This window comes from Danio aesculapii, chromosome 20 (assembly GCF_903798145.1).
Source record: "Danio aesculapii chromosome 20, fDanAes4.1, whole genome shotgun sequence".
NCBI classification, from domain to species: Eukaryota; Metazoa; Chordata; class Actinopteri; order Cypriniformes; family Danionidae; genus Danio; species Danio aesculapii.
In genome coordinates, this window is record NC_079454.1 from 45,146,373 (window position 1) to 45,164,224 (window position 17,852).

Genomic DNA, 17,852 nt, shown 5'->3' on the forward strand with positions numbered 1-17,852 from the left:
AGGTGTTTAAAATGCTTTGAGGGTGCTAGGGTGTTTTGGATGTTTTATGGTACTGCTAGTTTCGCTGAGTCTCCAGCAAGCCAAAAATATACTGTAAATATCTAAAAGTAGAAAGAGTAAGCTGATTTTAAGTCACGCAAAACATCTAGCACTATCAGCTCCTCTGAGTTACTTTCCATGATAACATTTCAGGGTCAAGTTTGGTGGGAGCCTTTCTTTGGCTGATTGATATATTGACAAGCCTGATCTACAAAAAAAAAAAAGTCATTCTTGGTTCCTCAGTCCATGCGTGAGAGAGCGGTGGGAAAGAGTGTGAACCAGTACAGCAGGCGCAGGCCAGAATTGCTATTTTTACCACAGCTTACAGTATCCGTCTACCAGAGCCGGCAGTCGGTTTCTCTCAGTCAGCGTCAAATGAAATCAGATGCACATGCTACCTGAATGCCTCTTACAGATTTGTTGGCACATTTAAACATGAAAACATGTCAGCAGAAAACTGCATGGCACGACACACTCATGGTTTATATATCATCAATCAAGAGTATTCTGGAAGAGGTGTTAGAGAGAGAGAAAATGAGTATATACTGTACTATTCAAATATCTTGAGGTCAGTAATCTCTGCAATCTTTCCCGAAGTGTCTTATGCTCTCCAAGGTTGTATTTATTTTTGAAAAACAAAGCAAAGTAATATGGTAACTATAACATTTTGAAATGATGTTGTTGTTTCTAATATACACTCAAAAAATTCTTTTAGTAGCTTGTTCAATCAATTTGAAAATGAGCTGAAATATCACAATTCTTTAGCTTTTTTGAGACAACTTAATTGTTTCATGTTCGATCCACTTAAATTTGTAAAAACAATTACGTTAATTTAATCTGTTTTGTTGAGACAACCTGAAGGAATTGTGTCGCACCCAGCATTTTTTACAGTGTATGTTTTTATTATACACTGTAAAAAACGCTAGGTTCCACACTATTGATTTGTGTTGAGATAACAAAGAAATTATGTTAACTTATTAGTTTTTACAAATTTAAGTTAATTTAAGGCTGAGCATAAAACAAGTAAGTTGTCTCAAAAAAACTCAAGAATAGTGTTGTTTCAGCTCATTGTCAAAAAAAAGTTTGAACAAACAGCAAACGTAATTTGTCTACAATATTGTACACAGTGTACAATGATCATTCTAGTGAGTGTACAAAGATTATTCTAATTAACAGATGTAGTGCTCAGCACATGTAATATTATCAATTTCTTTACTGTAATTTTTGAGTAATTTAACCCTTATGTGCTGTTGGGGATGTTTTCATCCACTCTGGGGTGATTTTGTGTCTTAATTTGGCCATAACTTTTTCTGTGTTTCAGCCAAGCGGCAACCTCCCGCTCTCTCTCGTGAAGCTGATACGGAAGTAACTGAAACTGCAATTCATCAACTTACCATTAGGGGCTGGCTCAAGGAAGTCCAGATTTTCACTGACTGCAATGCTAAATTGGCCAATTTTACAGCTGATAAAAACATGTTTACAGTCTGGTACAAAAGATGGTTTTGGTGCATGTAGCTAATTTTACCCTTCATGACAACTGTAAAGGGGTGAATTTTTTATAAGTCATCCATTTCCTTTATATTAGGTTATATTAGCTCTGCATAATTAAGGGCGTGGCCACTTGAGTAACAGCTAGGTCTTGCTGCTTGCTGTCTCGTCACCTCAGCTGATTCCGGCTGATTAGCCGCTGAACTCGGCATATACATTGTATTTTTGTTTTGTTTACTGTTTCCTTACTTTTTATATTGAAAATACCTCATTTTGTGTGCTTTTTTCACCAAATCAGTGACATCATTTGTGAACTTGGCAATTAAAGAGTTAAAATCCTGTAATTTTCTAAGCAATTTAGTAGTTTTGATCAGGACTGAGGTTAATTACCTCATTTATGAAGATTTTTTTTTAGAATTATCTAATGCATTTTTTACAGCAGTTATATTCAGTGAATGTTTTCATCCCTAACATAAAAAAGGGTAGTAAATTTGAACAGTGCACAAGGGTTAATGCACCTCTGAATTAGTAGTATTAAATTCTTACTGCACTCTGTAGTGTACACGTCTTCATTCTGTTCAATCTTAGTCTCATATTACAGCCTGCTGTGTAGTGACCAGCTCAACTCATTCCCAGAACCTGAAACCCTGGCTGCGTCCCAATTTCCAGACCGTCCATACTAAATGCCAGAATATGGTCTGAGCATCTTGAATCATAGTTAAGTTGAAAAGGAATGCCAGATGCGTTTGGATGGGATACTATTTCTGATTAGGTTCTAGGTCCTGTTTTTCAACTAATATTACTACACTGTTAACACTTGCACACACTGTAAAATACAGGGCTCCACACAATTCCTTTATGTTGTCCCAACACAAATCGATTACACTAAGTGAATCTTTTTGAGTAGATTGAACATAAAACAATTAAGTTGTCCCAAAAAAGTAAGTTAGGTTCGTAAATTGTTTCGTTCAACTTATTTTAAAGAGCCTATATTTTACTTTTAGAGGCCATGAGACACTCTTTGGAAGCTCAGCCACTCAAGACAGTTCGAGGAAATAATACTGATCCACTTTGATGACAGACTTTCTAATGGATTTTAGAATGACCAAAACAACATTTTAAATGTTTTACAATGTGGTCAGTCCACTGGTTTTTCAACTAATGATGTCTCAACGCTTCTATTTTTGTTAGCGCATGATCTGATAAAACAAATACACATGGCTTTTTTTCAGTGTTACCCCTAGGTTTACAGTTTTGTGTGTGTGGGGGGGGGTCATGGCGCTGTGTGGCTGTTCAGACTGACACCAACACAAGGAGTCATGGAGTCAATTATTTGATCTGTACAACTGTACAAGCTAAAAATTAGCACTTATTTTTAAATATTTTTTTATCCACAAAGTGTGCAGCTTTTGTCACTGCTGTCTATCCTAATGGGCTTATTTACTTTTTAAATAAAGTATACTTTTATACTTGACCTTTACTTAAGTATACTTCTTTTTCCTAAGGGTGCATTTACTGACTTACCAAGATCAGTCTTGAACAGCCAGGGGCAGTAATGCTGCTCTGACAGCCAAGTTGGGTAAAAGCTAGGGATGCTCCGATCAGGATATTTGCAGTACTGATTCCTTGTCATGGTGATCGGCTGATACTGAGCACCGATTCTAATTCTAAGATTCTAAGAGAAGATCTTGCCTTACCTAAGAGAATAAATCAAGGATGCTGCATATAATACCTTAAACACATCTCTTATAACCATTTAGATGTGAACGTGTCATGGCCAGAAGCAGCTTTACAGAAAATAATTCAACCATTCATTTTACTCTGGCTAAGTCCCTTATTCATTAGGGGTTGCCACAGCGGAATGAACCACCACAGAAAATAATATAACACAGATATAAAATTATGAAAAATTACAATGCAATTGCAAGTGATACAAAAACATTGCAAATGATGAAAGAAGAATTCAACAGGTCTCAATCAAGAAAAAGTTTGGAGCGCATTTTTGATGCACAAGAAGTTAAAATGCACACCTATAAATCTAATACTTCTTTACAAGAAGGAAACAGGCCTATAAACTACTGTTTATAGCAATGAGTGTATTACAAGGATTTATATAATTAAATATTGATGTAAAAAGTTTTATTTATCTAATAATTCCAGCCAGCTTTTAGTGAATTTGCTATATTGTCAAAACAGAACTTTCAGTTGTTCTAAGTAAAAAGGCCTAAATACATGCTGGACCATTCAAATATTTTGTTGGTCTCCAACTACTGACAGCACATCGCTGAATGAGAGAAAGGGATTTGCACTTGCGATATCTTTACTGCTTGATTCGTTTAACCTAAGAAATGTAATGCTTAGAACATTGCTGTGCCTCTCGCGATCTGTTCTCTTGCTCATTTACTCTAGTCTCCATGATTTCCGAGTATTTTAACTCATTTTGGGGGGATCATGGGGCCGGTATAAATTTGCGGGAGAATCGCGGTGCTTCCGGGAGAGGTCAGGTTGTTAGAGGGGCTAGATAGGGGCGAACTCATCACAGCAGCTCAAAACACTGGATATACAATGGCTGCAACAAAGAGAGCATCACTCGCACAAGTCACGCCAATAAACTAAACAGAGGTCTCATTGTCTCTGTATAGCTGCTGTGACAAGCAACACATCATTTACCTGTGTTGTGGCTTTGGTAGGCTATGCATAATATACGGGAGCGTCTTTGGTCCTGTCTTAGATGTGGCGCACGCACTCTCATTCCCATACAGGTGAGAGTGGCTGTGTAGTCCACCATGCTCCACCATGCGCGATTTAGAGAGCAGAAATTTGTAAATTTGAAACCATGTAAAGACAGAAATCACTTGTCCTTGTGCAAATAAGATATTACATACGGCTTTTTAGCTTGTTTATTAAAAGATGTGATCTGGTGCTATATATAACATACAACTAACTTGACTTTAAGGGGGGCGGGGAAAGCCGTTGGGGGGCGGGGCGCCCCTAATATAATGGCAGGGGAAACACTAAATTTATTCTGTAAATTTGTTTCCACACTGAATAAATATATATTTCTGCAAAATTATTCAACTTAATTTGTTTGTTTAAATTCAGCCCAAGTAAATTGTTTACAACCACTTAACTAAAAAAATTGTAAATCCAAGGAATCATCTTTAAATCAGTTTTTTCAGTGTGAAGTTTTAAACATTTCTTTATATCAGATAAGATGTGTATCCTACTCGGTTGTGCGAATACGTTTTTTATGCACAAAATGTATGCACATCTTGGTGTTTCCACTAAGCATTTTTATACTATATTTCAAAATATGGAAAAAAAATGGTGGCTGGAAACATACTGTAGCTAGTGATAATAATAAGACATGCTTCTTAACTTGCAAAGGATCATATGACATTGAAGACTGAAGTAATGAAAACCAAAATGAAGTCTTAAATTTTGGTAAAAATAACTGAAGGGGTGAACTTCCCAAGTTCTGCAGGTTGTACTGTCCCGAATTTTGCTTGCCAATCTTAAGCCAATTGTAATGGTTTGTTTTGGTTCAATTTCCCCAACCAGCACAGAGCGCAGGGAACCAGACTGAGTGCTCCGACTTGGCCCACCCTGGTCTGAGGGCTACTAATTCTGACTTCAACTGTATGTTCTAGAATCAAGAGAAGCCAACACGCCCACAATTGAATATGACATCACTACTACATTGCCTTTGAAACTGGACACCTAATAGTGGTTTTCTCTTCACTGCCATTACAGTGGCCTAATTCTAGAGTCGCCGCCAATCACTTGAGTGTCTCTTCGGAGCATATTTATACATAGTGTTGCCATTGTTATTAATAGAGCCGCCAGTCACAGGAGGTCTGATGACTTCCTGTGCTCTAATAATAATCCCCAGGGGATCCTGTTTCGTTTGGCATGCCACCATGACCTCTGATAAAATACAACCTCAACATTGTTACATTATAGGGTGGTCCTATTGTGTAGTTTTTACAAGATGTAACATAAGCCTCAGGTCCCCCAGCATGTGTCTGTAAAGCTTCAGCTAAAAAAAAACATTTTATGTATTTCACCATACTGTAAATTGCTGGTTTCATATGCTTTTCTTTAAATGCAAATGAGCTTCTGTTCCCCACCCACTTTCCAGAAGAGGGTGGTGCCTTCATAGTAGGGCAGCACGATATCGGAAAATTCTGACATTGCGATATTTTCTTTTGCTGCGATATATATATAATTAATATAAATTCACCAGATGATTTGAATAGCTCTATTTTGGGAGATCATTTAGATTTAGATCAACTTAGAGGATCAAGTCTTTTTTCATGCAGTGCATCTGCATAAAATATAATAAATTACAAGCATATATAAATACTACAGAGCAAAAATAAAAGCTAAATAAACAGTGCTTTATGGTTTTCTGAGAAGTCTAACAGCATCCGAGTACAGAAATGGAACAATCAAACGTAAGATAACATGATCATCATTGTATAAATATAAAAAAATTATAATATTAATAATATCTTTTAATATTTAAATAAATAATCTAATCAAGCGATGTGACTATTGCAGATACACACATTGTGATATCAATGCTCAGCTCAAACATTGTTCAGCCTTACTTTATAGCTTGTGCCTCAGTTGCAGTATAAATCTCCATTCTAATTCCTGTATTCTAATTACATTTTTCAGGAACGCAGTAATGTAATACATTACATTTTAAATTTGTGTAACTTGATTACAGTTACTAAAGTCAGTTGTGTTACTTACGTTACAAATATAGTTTTAGAGGATAAAATACGCTTCTTTTAGATCACGTTTTCTGCTGCAACATCACTTAATAAGCATGCGCTTTTAAATTGCTGAAGAACGCGAGCTGAAATTGCTGTCAAGAGTGTTTGCTTCTTCAAGTGGAAATTTAATTTCATTGAGTGTAAAAACTAAAATATTGCTGTGAAATACAGTCTATGGTATGTCCAGTCTCTAAAGAACTTTCAACTGCTTTTAACTCGACCGGCAAATTGTTCAAACACTAGAACAGAAAGCATTCTATGACAATACTCATCACTAAGGAGGACACCGGCGTCCAAAAACACGGCCAAAATGGATTTTTGTGCAGGATCGGGAGTGAAGGTGAAGGTATCTTCTGAATGTGAAGAGAAGTGTAGCTGCTTATAGGGTCGTTCACATGTCGCGTCTTTTGCGCATGCAAGTTCATTATTTCCAATGGAGGCCTGTGGCTTGCGCTCGCATATTGGGAGTGTATATTGCACATGCTCGCATTTTCCAGGCACCCCAGTTGAAGACCGCAAGTCACGCAACAAAAACTGATTAATCAGCTTCATGCTTTGTAGGGAATACACACATTTCGGTAGACTAATCACCTCAGACAAACACAGAACACCCAAACACTGCAGTGCTTTTGCATACCATGGATGTCAATGCTTACAGGTATCCAGTTTTTTTCTAAATGTCTCCTTTTGTGTTAAAAAAAAGACAAACAGGTTTGGAACAAGTGAATAATGAGACAATTTTAAGTTTGGGATGAACTCTTTAAGTCTTTTAAATATGTCAAGCTGCTGTGATCAACCCATTGTGTTGTTTTTCAGTGAATATTAAATTACTGAAAGAGCTGCAGGTTATTTTGTATTTTTAAAGGTATATTTTAATGGGTTTTAAAAGTAAATTTAAAGTAAAGTAATTAGTAATCTGATTACTTTTTACATAAAGTAATTAATAATGTAATCAGATTAAAATTTTCCAGTAGTAGTCAGTAATTTGTAATCTATTACTTTTTAAAAGTAACTTACACCAACACTGTTTATTTATTTATTATAGCCATGCAGTAAATGGCTGGTTTTAGGTGGAAGAAGAAATGCTGGTTTCATATGCTTCTCTTTAAATGCAAATGAGCTTCCAACAATCCAATCAGCTTCCAAAGGACAAAATCACACACCCGCCTAATTTATTTTGGATTACTTTATTTATTTTGGATTGTGAAAGCAAAATTCTCCTATAAAGTGATTATACCGCCGCACGATGGTGGAGTTATACTCATGGCAGGTATTATTTGGTAGTTTGGTCATTCATTTCACTAATTTGTCAACAGTCAAACATAATCTGGAAAATGGTTTGAATTTCAACTTAGTAAAAAAACCATTAGTGTACCATTTGGGACGACGCTACATTCATAGACTATCCTGTTGAGTGTGTAAGTGCATAAGTATATTGTACATAAGTGCGTAGTGTTTAATGTGGCATTTGAGACGCAGCTATAGTTTTGTTAAATGTTTAAATGGATAGCTGTCCATGGACATAGGAAAATTAAGATTCGTTTAAAATGATTTAAGATCGACAAGACAGTATTTCAGTCAATTTAAGCCTTTTTAAGGCCTACAATTTTATTGGTTTTTGAAGTTAAGACTTTGAAAGATTTTTTAAGACCGTGCGGACATCTTGCTTAAGTATTTCTATACACAGTTGAAGTCAGAATTATTAGTGCTCCTGAATTATTAGCCCCCCTGTATATTTTCCACCCAATTTCTGTTTAACAGAGAGATTTTTTTCAACACATTTTTAAACATAATAGTTATAATAACTAATTTCTAATAACTGATTTATTTTATCTTTGCCATTATGACATAATATTTTACTAGACATTTTTCAAGACACTAGTATTCAGCTTTAAGTGCATTTTAAAGGCTTAACTAGGTTAATTAGCCAAGTTATGATAATTAGGAAAATCATTGTATAACAGTAGTTTTTCTGTAGAAAATCATGAAAAAAATATTGCTTGAGGGGCTAATATTATTAACCTTAAAATGTTTTTAAAAATATTAAAAACTGCTTTTATTCTAGCCGAAATAAAACAAATAAGACTTTCTCCAGAAGAAAAAAATATAGGAAATACTGTGAAAAATTCCTTGCTCTGTTAAAGATCATTTGGGAAACATTCATTCATTCATTCATTCATTCATTTTCTTTTCGGCTTAGTCCCTTTATTAATCCAGGGTCGCCATGCACAGCGGAATGAACCGCCAACTTATCCAGCACATGTTTTACGCAGCGGATGCCCTTCCAGCTGCAACCCATCTTTGGGAAATTGAGAAATATTGAAAAAGAAAAACTATTTTTGACTTTAACTATATGTCCATGGTTCTGCTGGCAGTGATGTGTAGGCTGTTTGTAACAGGTTGCTCACCCAAAGTTGCAAATATTATTTCAGGTTTAAGAAAGCTGGTAGCCACATTAGCAGAATTCATCTAGATCCACTAATATACATTTTTAGAGACTTTATTTTAAGGTCGAAACACAGTGCTGATTTAGGACTTGGCTGTAATTGTAGACGAATGACTCTCCAGCTCCACACACACAAAACATTTACTCGATTGATTTTAGTACGTTTCAGCCAAAAAGCATGTCACCGAATACTGATGACTTGACTGTCTCTGGTGGCTGTGCTGTATCTGGTTCACTCTTGGGCTCGAGGGCTCTCAGCGAAGGCCCTGCAGTGCTATATTAAGTACTGCAGAAGGGCTGTATTGACGTCTGCAGTGAGTCTGACCCTGTTCGCTGCTCTGAGTGCTAATGACTGCCAGAAGCTCATCTCTTAGTCAGTGCTGTCTGACTCTGGCATAGTCCTGTCTCAAGCTATTTGCACCAGTCCTAACACAGATGTCTCCGTCAAGAGACAGATGCATCTTGTTATTGTGACTTTATGTCAGTACTGAAAATATACGCTATACATCCAGTTTCATATTTCTTATAACAAATCAGTATGGGTTCAGTCTATGGATTTGCAGTTAATACATTAAAAAAATGCATTTTTGTTTTGTTACTTTCAATAAGAAACTCATCTTGTCTCATGTTTTGACACTTATTCATGTGGCATGACAGATCCCTGCATATAGAGTTGAAGTCAGAATTATTAGCCCCACTTTGAATTAATTTTTTTTGTATATATATTTCCCAAATAATGTTTAGATAACAGAGCAAGGGAATTTTCACAGCATGTCTGATAATATTTTTTCTTCTAGAGAAAGTCTTATTTGTTTTTATTTTGGCTAGAATAAAAGAAGTTTTTTTTTTATTTAAGGTCAAAATTATTAGCCCCTTTAAGCTATATATTTTTATATAGTTAAGCCTTTAAATGTCACTTTAAGCTGTATAGAAGTGTCTTGAAAAATATCTGACTTCAACTGTATGTGCTGAAATTGACCATTTCTTCCCCTTTATTACTAGTTATAGCACCAAATAACCTTGAAATGTGTCACATAGTATTACATTTACCTCAAGAAAGACATCCAGTGTGAACAGGTCTATATAGAAGAGCATTTATCTAAATATTTTACTGTATTAGACAATATCTTTGTAATTTGTAACTTAACCAGGTATGGATGTTTCAATTATTTGACCCCTGTATATACGTGCTATTTCGTCAAAAATAAAAGCAGTTTTTAATAAAAAAAAACATTTTAAGGTAAATATTATTAGCCACTTTAAGCAATATATTTTTTCGATAGTCTACAGAACATACCATCGTTATACAATAACTTGCCTAATTACCCTAACCTGCCTAGTTAACCTAATTAACCTAGTTAAGCATTTAAATGTCACTTTAAGCTGTATAGAAGTGTCTTGAAAAATATCTTGTCAAATATTATTTACTGTCATCATGACAAAGATAAAATAAATCAGTTATTAGAGATGAGTTATTAAAACTATTATGTTTAGAAATGTGTCGTCTCCAAATCTTCTCTCCATTAAACAGAAATTGGGGGAAAAATAAACAGGGGGGGCTAATAATTCGGACTTCAACTATACATATAAAAAAATTTAAGAAGGCAACTTATGTGATGATGGAGTAACGCTAGAACCTGCGAGACCTGGTGCGTGGCGCAAAAGGGCAGCATCCGTCTGCTAGACAAGCAAACAACTTTGGTGTTATTTTCCTTTTTTTCTCCACTTTTCTCCACGTGTTTCACCTATCCAAAATTGGACTTTATCATTGCAACTGGACTATATATATTTATTTTCTTCTGTTCATTCATTTTTCATCCTGGATCAACTCGAAGAATATCAACGTACACTACAACACAAGTTTATACAACAAGTATATTTAACACAACCGATCTTGGATTTAAGCTCTTTGGTGAATTTTACATGCTGGACAACACAATAATCAAGCTTAAGATACAAATCAAGTATTATAAAGACATTCTGTCTGATTATTATTAATTATTATTATTAATTCATTCTTGAATAGCTGGAATGAAACAAATGGATTTTCAGTAGTAGCTTAGACTTTTAGACTCCACTGTATTAAATATAAAACAATATAAAAATAATGAGTGGAAAAGGCATTCATTTTCTGGTTCACTTGGCAACATCCTGTATGTCAAGCTCAACAGTAAAGGTCTAAAGTTCAAGCAATAACAATTATAAGGACGTATTATGTACTTGAAGACCAAGCAATTGAACACTATGTAGGAACAGCAGCTGTTATCAACTTCTACCTGTGCACTAGAATATTCAGAGGAAAGAAAACATTAAACATGGGGAGACAGAATGTTGTTATCGACATCCTGTTTCCTGTCCATTTAAGCTTGTAGTCTGCACAAGCCACCCAAATGAAAAGTCTGACTAACAAACATTCACAGCAGTGGATTGTTTACCTATGTAATGCACAACGCATGTCTGTCCTTTCTTCGGAAAGGTTCTTCCTGAAAAAGAAAGAAAAAAGAAGAGTTAGTTCACAGATGATTCATAGCATGTGAGACTTATACTGCATTATCCACAGTCTGGTGATGAAAGGGGCTTTTTCAACTTGTAGCTAATGTTATCAGTTCATTAACTCATAGACGACACTCCCATTGACCGATCACTGACCGTCTGGTGTGTATTGCACGTAAGAGCTAACTCAAATGAGGTATTTTTATAAATGGAGTTTTCCCCGCTTTCGTAAAAAAAATTAATAAAAAATTGTTATGGGGCACACCATATGTTAGGGGCACGCCAAGCCAACAGGTGGAGATAATAACACTCTAATGCTGGGTTCACACCAAACGAGGAATTACTAGTAGTCAATTCACCTTATTCCCCGCGTACGAGTGGGCGCAGCCATTTGAATCATTTTGGCACGAGACTTCCGGTCTCATTCACGTCCATTCATTTTTAGACGTTAAAAACAGCTCGTTTTGCTGCTTGATGTTGCAAACTGATATTTTATTCTTATATTATTCTATTTTGTCTGTATTTTCATGCAAGTACTTGTTTGTAGAGAAAGTAGTTCAACCGTTTTCTGCCGTTTATTATTCATAGTCATTTCTCCCATTGGCAGCTGAATCGGAAGTTCTAAAACAATCGCAAAAACGAGCGCACTTCCGCATTGAAGAATAAGGTCAATAGCATCCAAGTAAAGATGAGAACAAAAGGTAAGACAAGCAAAGGTGAGAACAGAGGTGCATTATCGTCCTGCGGTGTGAACACTGCGGAATAAGCTATATGCATAAATCGCATCTTCCATGTTAGGTGTGAACCCAGCAGTGTTGGCCAATCAGAAAGGAGGAAACAGTGTGTACGCTGACATCATAGGGTGAAAATTCCAGTTGTAATGTCCACACGACCACACCGACTTTCAGAAAATCTTCACTCTGACTGGATTTTCAGACAGTTTTGTTTTCAGTCACCCGTTACTCCATTTTCATGTGAATATACAGCAAAACCAAGTACGAAAAAATTGTGTTTTTAAAAAACCCTTGTTCGTGTGGACTGTATCATACTAGTAAACATGAAATGGTTATAAAATAAATAGAAGCTACCATTAGCAAGACAAGCAATTTACTCATTCAAAATCCAAGGGAACTGTTGGTGCAATAGCCTAGTGGTTAGCGCACTGACACATGGTAAAGTAGCATTTCAGGGTGTCCCAAGTTCAAATCCAGGCTCAAGGACATTTCATGTCCCTACCCCCATTCTTTTTCCCACTTTGCTTCCTGTCTGAAATACTGTCCTATCATTAAAAAAAATCCAAACTAGAAACAAAAAGGCCTAAACAAGGGCTCCAATCAAAACTGCATACTTTTGAAGAACAGTATGTGACCAATGACATAACATCAGAATCAGAATCAGTTTTATTGCCAAGTGTGCTTCACACACACAAGGAATTTGTTTTGGTTACAGAAGCTTCCAGTGTACATAAAGTGACAAGTGACAACACAAAAAAATATGAAAAAAAAATAAAATAAAAATGATGAACATTAAACAGATGCTGTTAGTCAAGAAACCTGGATGTTGAGTTGTATGTACAGATTGTTATGAATATACAGGTTATAAGGTGCTGTGTACAAGTGCGAATGTAGAAAGTATTGCATTGTATATTGATATAAGGTGCTGTGTACAAGTGCGTATGAGAAAGTATTGCATATATTTATTGCACAGTAGGGGAATATTTAACTGTTCATAAGGTAGACAGCCTGAGGAAAGAAACTTTTCCTGTGTCTGGCTGTTTTTGTGCTTGGTGCTCTGAAGCGCCGACCAGACGGTAACAGTTCGAACAGGTAGTGTGCTGGGTGTGAGGCGTCCAGAGTGATTTTGCGAGCCCTTTTACTCACTCTGGAAGAGTACAGTTCTTGAAGTGTAGGAAGGGTTGTGCCAGTGATTCGTTCAGCAGTCTGGACTATTCGCTGTAGTCTACAGCATGAAGTAACATGCTGTACTTCTTATAATGATTTATTCATTCATTCATTTTCCTTCGGCTTAGTCCCTTTATTCATCTCGGGTCACCACAGTGGAATGAACCGCCAACTTATCCAGCATATGTTTTACACAGCGGATGTCCTCCCAGCTGCAACTCAGCACTGGGAAACATCTATCTCATCTCATTCACACACATACACTACGGACATTTTTTTTTTTCAATTCACCTATAGCGCATGTCTTTGGACTGTGGGGGAAACCGAAGCACCCGGAGGAAACCCACGCTGACACAGGGAGAACATGCAAACTCCACATAGAAATGCCAACTGACCCAGCCAGGACTCAAACCTTCTTACTGTGAGGTGACAGTGCTAAATACTGAGCCACCTTGTTGCCCTTCTTACAATGATTAAATTAATTTAGTCATTAGGATAGAGCTGTTGTGTAATATCATTACATTATAAAATGTACGTTTTTTTATTTGAAAATATTGAAAATGTGTTTCCTGTGACGCAAAATCTTTGATAGTAAAGTAGATAGTGATTGATATAAAATAGACAGTTGTGCTAATAAATAGCAATTGCTACTTGCCAGTTACCGGGTTTTAAAATCAGGCTATGTATCATCACATTTTTGCTCTAACAATGGTTTGAAAAGATGGTTTTATTGGTAGCTTGAGCTTGCTTCCCTAATTTCATCCACATATCAATTTGACCAATAAAATCACAGCAAACTCCATGCTGCAGTTTTTAAAATTGTGAGATTTGGGTTTGGCCATCATCTGCAGTCCTGCAAACCCTGATCTGGAGAAAGCGTGTATGTGTGTGGTGGAGGTGTTGTCTGATTAATGTGTGGGAGCTGGACAGGAATGTGAGCCACATGACAGTAGGCTGGTGGGGGTCAGATAGGATGTCAGTTGAAAGCAGCCCACAGATACAAGAGACCAGAGCAGAGCAAGAAAAGTGAAAGTGCCATTACATAGCATTCATTCCTGACACTGGTGACCCAAGCAGGCAGAGTTATCAAGCCTGATGGCTTGTGCCAAGAATTTCACGTCGGAAAGGTGTCAAAATAATATGAGCTCATGGTCACTACAGTACTTATTTACAGCTTCAGATTATCATGTCATCATAATGCTTATTATTATGGCCTGCTGAATGACTATTGGAAGAAAAACACAATATCCGTTCATAAGTCAAATAGAAGCTTGATTTTAAAAATAGGGATGGATGGTATCAATTCAGATATCCGCATTCAATGCTCACTCGCATCGCAGACTCACTTCAATTTCATTCTTGATTCGATTCAGTGAATGTTGATTTAATATGCTATTAATATTTATAACAAAATTAACATTAATATTAGTTTACAAATATTGAATTAATGAACAGGAGAAAAAGAGACAATCTTTTATAATCTTTTTATTTTAATTAGACATGATCTATTTGCAGCTTTTGAGAATCAATTTCAAATCAACCTTATTTTAAAATTTATTATTTTATTTTATTACATTTATTTTTTTCCCAGTGCTAATAAACAAACATACCCACAAATGTAGTCACTGTAAGCATGCAGGCATGTCGAGTTATTCGAACGTTTTATTTCTTGTTAAAATACGTACCATACTTAAAACATGGTAACTCCGCAAATTTGTTCATTCATTCATTTTTCTCCGGCTTAGTCCCTTATTTATCAGGGGTCGGCACAGTGGAATGAACCGCCAATTTATCCAGCATATGTTTTATGCAGCAGATGCCCTTCCAGCCACAACCCAGTACTGGGAAACACCCATACTCATACACTACGGACAATTTACTTCATCCAATCACCTATAGCGCATGTCTTTGGACTGTGGGGGAAACCGGAGCACCCGGAGGAAACCCACGCCAACACAGGGAGAGCATGCCAACTCCACACAGAAATGCAAACTGACCCAGCCGAGGCTTGAACTAACGACCTTCTTTCTGTGAGGCGACCATGCTAACCACTGAGCCACCGTGCCTCCCTCATCCCCCAAATAATCTCCACTATTGAAATTCAGTCAAATTATCTAGTTTGTTTTCTTTAAAAAGCTCTACATAAACTTTATGAATTAAATATTGTTTTTTAAATGCCCTGCAAATCAAAAAAGAAAAAAATATATATATCAAGTATTAATTTTAGGAAGCACAACCGTGTAACATACATAAAAACGAAAAAGAGTTCTTGAGCTTCAAATCAACATAAATTAGGAAAGAATCATGTGATACTGAGGACTGGAATAATGATGCTGAATAATGATCATTTACATCGAATTGCTTTGCAGTTGAATTGAAAATATTAAAAAGGGGAAAAATAATACTTTGTATTGTTATTGTTTTCACAATATTTTTCAGTTGTAAAGACATGGTGCATAGAAATTAAGCGATTCAGATGTGCATTCAAACTGAAGCATTAGAAAATGTGCAATAGGCTACCATAAAAGGCGCGAATTCTACACAATTTTGCAACCTTAAAGGGCTCCACAGATTATTCAAATAAAATGATCTATTGTTGCACAAACTTGTGAGCATTTTAGTGACTTTTCCACATACAACATTTCTATTGTAGATAAACCATAAATGACAATACTGCCGTTTATAAACTTCAGTGGCACCGGCAGTATTTTGGAGCCATAGTATCGCGATACTACCATAGTACCTGTAAATCGTGCAACCATAGTATGTGTGTGTAACAGATATACGTAATAAATATATAGAACAAAAACATATATTGAATATCGTATTGAATTTAAAATATTGCTTCTTACATATAAAGCTTTAAATAATCTAGCTCCTGTTTATCTAACCAATCTTCTGTCTCGCTACAATCCAACTCGCTCTTTAAGGTCTCAAAACTTAGGGCTTCTGGTAGTACCTAGAATAGCAAAGTCGATTAAAGGAGGTCGAGCCTTCTCATTTATAGCTCCTAAACTCTGGAATAGCCTTCCTGATAACGTCCGAGGCTCAGACACACTCTCCCAATTCAAAACTAGATTAAAGACCTATCTGTTCAGTAAAGCATACACTTAGTGCACCACTTAGGGGGCTTCCACACAGGTTCTGCATCTTGTTGATATACACTATGAACAGCAGCTATGCTAATTATTTTCTTTATTCTCCATTTCCACCTGGGGATACTCTTTCCGAGGCCCTCAGACTATGCAGAGTCACTGATTCAATCCAAGACCAACGACGAAATGATCCCAAGGTTTCCATATCCTGGACCAGGCCGTATCCTGAGCAGCTACTGTGATGGTCATGGAAGAGTGGAGAACATGAGACTGATTCCTGTGACGCTCCAGAGACAGAAAAGTCTTCGCTGAGGCCAGCTTCCAGCCTCCGCCGCTGAGATAGCAGCTCTGCACAAGACGTTTGGCCGGCGGAGAAATTAAAATGATCGTGCCCAACTGAGCCTGGTTTCTCTAAAGGTTTTTTTTTCTTCACTTCTGCCATTAGTGAAGTTTTTTTCCCTCTCTACTGTCGCCACTGGCTTGTATGGTTCAGGATCTATAGAGCTGCGCATCGTTGGATTTGCTCTTCAATATTTGGACTCTCAGTAGTGATTATTAAACCACACTGAACTGAGCTAAACTGAACTGAACTTAAACACTACAAACTGAATTACACTGTTCCTATTTACTATTTACTATGACCTTTTATGTGAAGCTGCTTTGACACAATCTACATTGTATAAGCGCTATACAAATAAAGGTGAATTGAATTTAATTGAATTGAATATTTACGCAGATACAAAGTTTTATATTATAATAATATTATAAATATATATAAAAACAATGCTTAAATGCTCATGCGTACCCTAGCAAACATGCAATTCAACAAGTGGCACACACGACAGCACATTACAGTGCCATTAAACCAGAGCAAGTCTTAAAAAAACCCAGTGACTCTGCCAACTGTGCCAAATTACCCTGCAAAGCCCCTTTGGGATTAACATCAAAGCTCATGTCTAGCCAGAGCAAGAGTGCATCTGAGACAAACAACAGTATCTGACTGCATTTGGTATGGCCAAAACCATACTATAACATGTTAAGGAAATCCAGAAGACACATTACTGTTCTGACAGCTGAAGTGGAAAATCATCATGAGAAGAGTGTTTGAGTTGGCACATATGCCATATATTCTATCTGCAGGGCACAGACACGTTAAACCCCTGACTAGACATCATCTCAGCAATTGACGTTTCGTTAGAGATCTGTTTTGACTCTTTTAGGCACATAATGTGCAGTGTAAATTGAAGACTGTGAATAGATTATGTAATTTTAACGACAGAATGTTCCCGCTTTCACCGCTACAATGTATCAAAACAACGTTCGAATTCTCCGGTCGTTCTAGAACGGTCGTTTTGAAATTCGAACTTATTAGCGTCTTACCGTCTCCTGGAGATATTGTTTCAACCTCAACACCCATTCTGTTCGCGCGGGTAGATCCGACAGTAGTGAGACAGACAGAGAGAGAGAAGGCGAGAGGGAGAGAGAGAGAGGCTGAGGCAGCAGCTCTCCGCCCACCGTCACACCAAATCTAACTGCATGCGCCCTCAGCTACTTCGAAAGAGTACATTTTCCGAAATAAGAAGTTTAATGTTCAAAGGGCAAATTT

At 36.7% G+C, this 17,852-nt stretch overlaps 1 protein-coding gene across 1 annotated transcript in view; it reads right to left on the bottom strand.

The window, feature by feature from the left end:
• The window catches only part of fkbp1b (FKBP prolyl isomerase 1B), a 30,076-nt gene extending 12,341 nt beyond the window's left edge, over positions 1-17,735 (bottom strand). Inside the window, exons 1-2 of the mRNA XM_056445481.1 lie at positions 17,627-17,735; positions 11,193-11,240 (exon numbers count right to left, since the gene is read on the bottom strand). Of these exons, the coding sequence (XP_056301456.1) occupies positions 11,193-11,240; positions 17,627-17,663 (85 nt within the window). The 5' untranslated portion in view covers positions 17,664-17,735. The remainder of the gene's footprint in view (positions 1-11,192; positions 11,241-17,626) is intronic.
• Positions 17,736-17,852: the final 117 nt, after the last annotated feature.